Raw genomic sequence first — 6925 nt, forward strand, 5'->3', positions numbered from 1 at the left:
TTAATTTTGCATTCCCATTGCACTATTGAATTGTTTGGCCATCAATTAAATAGTTAGTTGCTTGTTGTAGTGTAGAAATACTCACAACGAGTCTAGAACGCGGCAAAATTAACATGTATAGTTAGGATTAGGAATAATATCTATCATACATACAATCATATTGATAACTTAAACTAAATGCATGATTTTCATATGAATTCAGACTAGGAATAGGATCGAGTCGTGTTAATCATAGGTTAGTGTATCTTGGAAAAGAACATTTAACATATCAGTGTTATCGATTGTCAAGAACTCGTGAAAGAAATTAGATTACGAATCAAGAATTGAAATAAATAGTAATAGGCGTAGTCAAAATCCAACACAATCCTCCATAATTTGATAAAACCCCAATTTTTATTGCTTTCTTAGATTAATTTAGTTTAAATCAAATCAAAATATTTATTTTGTTTTCATAACTAGAATTTCATACAAAACTAGTAAACTTGAATTAAATTTATTTTCTATGGGACGATAACTCTTAACTCACTTATTATTACTTGTCAACAATCTCGTACGCTTGCGGGTATCACACGACCAAGTTTTTGGTCATTCCACTTGGTGAAGTAATGGAATCATTTTTATCTTTTGTCATGTCAGGTTCAACTTTCAGGCACCACATTTCTGCTATTGATTATCTTAATACCCTGAACACCTAGTACCCATAATCTGTACCCTTTCGCTCTCCTAGGATACCCTAGCATAACACATTTGGTTACCCTGATATTTAATTTTCCTTCATTTTGGTGTGCATATGCTGCACATCTAAAGACTCTTATGTGTGATAGGTTTGGGGGCTTTCAAGTCCACAGCTCCTGTGGGGTCGTAAATCCCACAGAGCTACAAGGAGATCTATCTATAAGGTATGCAGTTGTACCAACGGCTTCTCCCCAAAAACCTTTAGCTAACCCAAAAATAATTAACATGCATCTGACTTTGTTTGTTAAGATTCTGTTCATTCTTTCAGCCACCCCATTCTATTATGGTGTGTCTAATTGTTTTGCGTCTAACTATTCCCTTTTGTTTATAGAAATTATCAAACTCAGCATTGCAGAATTCCAAGCCATTATCAGTTCTCAGAGCTTTTAACTTCTTATCAAGTTGGTTCTCTACCATCTTTAACCAAGTTCTGAATTTTTTAGAAGTCTTAGATTTTGATTTCAATGGATAAGTCTAGACCTTTCTTGAATAGTCATAGACTATAAAAAGGAAGTACTTATTCTCTCCAAAGGTAGGGTAACTCTCCAGTCCCCACAAATCCGAGTGGACATAGTCTAGGGACCTAGAGGTGGTATGTGACCCATTCTCAAAACTCACCCTATGCGACTTATCCAACACGCATATTTCACAAAATTCGCAGAGCTCAATCATATCTTTTCCAAGTAGTTTCTGATTACTTAGATACTTGCGACCCTTATTTCCTATACATCCCATTCTATTATGCTAGAATCCTAATTTGTTTTCAGTTATGGTTAACGATTTTGCATCTTCTGGGATAACAGTCCCCTCATAAGACAGTATAAACCATTTCTTTTTGGTCCCTTAAAAATTACCAAAGATCCTTTCATAACTTTTAAAATATTATTTTCAGTCTTGAAAGAATGTCCTTCATCTTCGAGAATTCCCAATGAGATGAGATTTCTCTTCAAGTTCAGGACATATCTCACATTCTTCAATTGCTTGACAATGCCATCATACATCTTGATGGAAATGTCACCAATACGAAGAACACTTTGAGAGTTATTATTACCCATGTTACTAAAATTTCACTTGAGTTTGGTTCATTGGAGCGTTTCCAATCAAATTTGACTAAAATTTCACCTGAATTTTGTTCATTGGAGCGTTTCCAATCAAATTTGACTAAAATTTTACCTGAATTATGTTCATTGGCATCTTTCCAATTAAATTTGACTAAAATTTCACTTAAGTTTGGTTCATTAGCGCGTTCCCAATCAAATTTGACTAAAATTTCACATGGATTTAGTTTATTGGCACGTTTCCAATCGAATTTGACGAAAATATTATCCGGGTTTTGTTCAATGGCGTGTTTCCAATCAAATTGGACTATAATTTCACTTGAGTTCTGATCATTGGAGCGTTTCCAATCAAATTCGACAAAAATTTCATCTGAATTTTGTTCATTGGCGTGCTTCCATTCAAATTTAACAAAAATTTCACTTGATTTTGATTCATTAGCGCGTTTCTAATCAAATTTGACTTTTCACCTGGGTTTTGTTCATTGGCGTGTTTCCAATCAACTTAGCTGGTGGATAAGTTGGGCAGAGAATTGAATTTTCGGAATCTCGCCAGATACCCCAGCGAGGAGTTACGAAATTCCTCTCGTTGCTGCTCGTCAAAATGGTCCATCACAATCTTCACATACTTGAGGTTGCTTCCCTGCAAAATGTGGACCCACAACCTTGCATCTTCCGGAATACAGAATTCGAACTCCATCTGTCCTATATGGTACATTGATAAAAACGGGGTTACAGGATAAACATAAATAATTGTAACATATATAGCAATTTAATGAAGCGAAGTCATGCGCTTTAACAGCAAACTGTCAAGAAAAACTGAATTTAACCGTCGATACCGACAAATGAACTGTCGAGACCTGTGGATACCGACGGTTGATGTTAGGAATGAGGGTTAACTATCGAGAAAAACTCAGGTGAAATGTCGAGAATGACAGTTCACTAGGAGTTAGTCTGCCTGCTAAACTGAGATGTACAGGTGAACTAAATTAACATGCAAGGGTAACGAATGAAATTCACATCAGTTGAAGAAACACCCAATGAACAAAACTTCGGTGAAATTTTTGTCAAATCTAATTGGAAATGCACCAATGAACTAAACTCATGTGAAATTTTAGTCAAATTTGATTGGAAGAGCACCAATGATCAAAATCTAGATGAAATTTTAGTCAAATTTGATTGAAAAAACACCATTTAATAAAGCTCACATGAAATCGTAGTCATTTTTGGTTGGAAGCATGACAATGAACAAAATCCACACGAAATTTTAGTCAAAGCCAATGAACCAAATTCAAGTGAAATTTTAGTTAAGTTCGATTGGAAACATGACAATGAACAATATCCAAGTGAAATTTTTGTCAAATTTGATTGAAAACGCGCCAATAAATCAAACTCAAGTGAAATTTTAGTCAAATTTGATTGGAAACACACCAATGAATAAAATTAAATCTAAATTTGAGTCAAATTTTATTGAAAACGCACCAATAAACTAAACCAATGAGAAATTTTAGTTAACTTTCATTGGAAACCCGTTGATAAACAAAATGCAGATGAAATTTTTGCCAAATTTGATTGAAAACGCACCAATGAACCGAACTCAGGTGAAATTTTTGTCAAATTTGATTGGAAACGCGCTAATGAACTAGACCCATGTGAAATTTTAGTTAAATTTGATTGGTAGAGCACCAATGATCAAAATTCAGATGAAATTTTTCTCAAATTTGAATGAAAACGCTCCATTTAACGAAACTCGGATGAAATTGTAGTCAAATTTGATTTGATGTATGACAATGAACAAAATCTAGACGAAATTTTTTGTCAAATTTGATTGGAAACGCGCAAATGAACCAAATTAAAGTGAAATTTCAGTCAAAATTGATTGGAAACACGTCAATGAACAAAATCCATGTGAAATTTTAGTCAAATTTGATTGGAAACGCGCTAATAAACTAAACCAATGTGAAATTATAGTCAAATTTGATTAGAAGCGCACCATTGAACAAAATTCAGTCTTCTTTTACACAAACCTTCAATGCCCTCCCCCCTTCCCCTCCGCTTCATACTGAGGACCTCAAAAGGTCCCCAGTAGGAGCGGCTAATAGGGAAGTCTCCATTAATGCAACAAACAAGGGTAATGGAATGGGCGAGCGGGAGAAGGGAGCACGGGGAGGATATGGTGCCAAGGCACTGAAACTGATAGAAGTTTCAGTGAAGTCGGTGAGGTGGGCTGGGGCGTTCAAGTTTGAGGGTGTTTGATAAGTATATTTTAAACACTTATTTAGGCCATTAAAATTGAGTATTTGTTTATGAATTTGATGAAATATGGCTTAATCCTATGTATATATTGTGTGTACATAACAATCAATGGAAGATACGAGAATAAAGAAAATAAGTGGGAAAAACGACTCAATTACATCAAGGGCAAAGATTGGGGACTAGGATGCAATAATCCAAAAATTGAATTGGACCAGAAAAGATACATTGGAGATTGATAGGAGTCTACAGTAGTCAATTATTTCCTTTCCTCACTCATAAGATACACACCCCAAACTTATGTTTTTTATTCACTTTTCCCAAGGTATGCACTAAGGTTGACTTTTAGCTAATTCTGATCCTTACCCTCTCTCATTTGGATAGATCTTAGCTAATATAGATTCTCATCTCAACTAATAAGGATTCTCCCATTTTTTTATTATTTCGGCTTCTAAGACTCAATTGAGCTAATGACCCATCGTCAAAGGTATAAGTCCCTAAAATAGTTGTTCGAGGCTTAATCTTGGCACTTGGTGCGTCTTCTGTTTCATGCATTTGCTCATTCCGAAATATTTTTCTCTTCTTTTTTATTTTTATTTTTTTTTCATTTCTCTTCTTTTTTATTTTTATTTTTTTTCATTTATATATATATATATAAGCGATTAAGTGACCCCTGTAGTGAGTTTTCAGTCGATGACTCCCAAGTGAGATGACCATAGGGCACCAGGTTTTAAGGATCCTTACAGGCTTAATTGCTCGAGTCAAAAAGGTTCTGAAGAGAAGTTCTTTTTACTTCTTTTAATTGCCAAGATTTGTGCAATACCCCTTATTAAACAATTATTCTCGAAACCGAACCCCTAACTTGAGGTTTTCGTCTCAATTTATCTTATTGGTTTTAGATAATCCACACAATCATTTCGTACATGGAATCCTTACTTATCTCAATGTTTCTCTATACTAGTTTAATCATTTCCAAATTCTCCTAAAAGAGGTTTTATGGTCTTATTTTTTTGTGTTGGTTCGGGTTTGAATCAACTATGTTCAACTTTCTCCTTATACAAACCAAGTCATCAACTCATAATGTAGAACATGAATATCGTGCTCAATAGAGATCAAGTTTCACATCAACAAGTGTCAACTAACTCAACCCCCTCAAGTGCACCTTCGGAGTGGTCCCCGACAAATTCTTAGGATACATGGTCAACCAACGCGGGATCGAAGCCAACCCTGAGAAGATTGAGGTCCTATGCAAGATGAGGTCCCCCCAAAAGCCAAAAGAGGTGCAAAGCTTGACTGGGCGAGTGGCCGTGCTTGCCGCTTCGTCTCCAAAGTTACAGACAAATGTCTCCCATTTTTCCAAGTGCTAAAAGCTAGGAAAAAGTTCCAATGGAATGAGAAATATGAAGAGGCCTTCCAGGGCCTGAAAAGGCACCTAGGACAGGCCCCCCTCCTCTCCAAACCGAAGCTCAGTGAAATTTTACAGCTGTATCTAGCCGTCTCCAATGAAGCCATCAGTGCGATTCTAATCCGAGAAGAGGGAACCACCCAACTCCCCGTTTACAATAAAGTAAAGCACTTCTATCGTCGAAAACCCTCTACCCCGATATGGAGAAGCTCGCTTTGGCCTTGATCACGGCCTCCAGGAAGTTGAGACCCTACTTCCAAGTCCACACCATCCATGTGCTGACAAACTTTTCCCTAAGACAGGTACTCCAAAAGCCCGATGTCTCAGGAAGATTATTGAAATAGGCGGTGGAACTAAGTGAATTTGACCTCGTGTTCAAGACTAGGGCAGCCATCAAGGGCCAAGCCTTGGTTGACTTTGTGCCAGAATTCGCCAACTTACCAGATTAATTCAAGTTTACTAGTTTCGTACGGAATTCTAATTATGAAAACAGAATAAATATTTTGATTTGATTTAAACTAAACTAATCTAAGAAAGCAATAAAAATTGGGGTTTTATCAAATTATGGAGGATTGTATTGGATTTTGACTCCGCCTATTGCTATTTATTTCAATTCTTGATTCGTAATCTAATTTCTTTCACGAGTTCTTGATAATCGATAACACTAATATGTTAAATGTTCTTTTTCAAGATACACCAACCTATGATTAACACGACCCGATCCTATTCCTAATCCGAATTCATATGAAAATCATGCATTTAGTTTAAGTTATCAATATGATTGCATGTATGATAGATATTATTCCTAATCCTAACTATACATGTTAATTTTACTAGTTTCGTATGGAATTCTAATTATGAAAAAAAATATATTTTGATTTGATTTAAACTAAACTAATCTAAGAAAGCAATAAAAATTGGGGTTTTATCAAATTATAGAGGACTGTATTGGATTTTGACTCCACCTATTGCTATTTATTTCAATTTTTGAATTGTAATCTAATTTCTTTCACGAGTTCTTGACAATCGATAACACTGATATGTTAAATGTTCTTGTCCAAGATACACCAACCTATGATTAACACGAACCGATCCTATTCCTAGTCCGAATTCATATGAAAATCATGCATTTAGTTTAAGTTATCAATATGATTGCATGTATAATAGATATTATTCATAATTCTAACTATACATGTTAATTTTGCCGCGTTCTAGACTCGTTGTGAGTATTCTACACTACAACAAGCAACTAACTATTTAATTGATGGCCAAACAATTCAATAGTGTAATGGGAATGCAAAATTAATCAAGTAACACACGAATTAAACTAAATACTTGTCTTGATTTAAAATAAATAAATAATAAGGTTCATCTCATCCAATACAATAAAAAACTAGCCTAGCATATTAATATATAAATTACAAGAAGAATAATAGAAAAATATCACCCCAGATCATGAAAGAATACAAAAGATGTT

The 6925-nt window shown here is 35.0% G+C and overlaps 1 protein-coding gene across 1 annotated transcript; it reads right to left on the minus strand.

Moving 5' to 3' along the window:
- Window positions 1–1209: 1209 nt before the first annotated feature.
- LOC111366794 (uncharacterized mitochondrial protein AtMg00300-like) lies at window positions 1210–1790 on the minus strand. Its single transcript, XM_022987488.1, has 2 exons — window positions 1562–1790; window positions 1210–1457 (listed from the first exon to the last, which is right to left on the minus strand). Exons 1-2 carry the CDS (start codon window positions 1788–1790, stop codon window positions 1210–1212), a joined length of 477 nt encoding a protein of 158 aa, XP_022843256.1.
- Window positions 1791–6925: the final 5135 nt, after the last annotated feature.

The sequence above is a fragment of the Olea europaea genome, chromosome 18 (assembly GCF_002742605.1).
Source record: "Olea europaea var. sylvestris chromosome 18, O_europaea_v1, whole genome shotgun sequence".
NCBI classification, from domain to species: Eukaryota; Viridiplantae; Streptophyta; class Magnoliopsida; order Lamiales; family Oleaceae; genus Olea; species Olea europaea.

Excerpts from the sequence above, each read along its gene's own strand:
- LOC111366794 (XM_022987488.1), bottom strand. The coding sequence starts at position 1,790 with ATGGGTAATAATAACTCTCAAAGTGTTCTTCGTATTGGTGACATTTCC. Across the intron at positions 1,458-1,561 it reads TAAGGGACCAAAAAGAAATG|GAAATAAGGGTCGCAAGTAT; the intron begins GTTTATACTGTC and ends TGGGATGTATAG.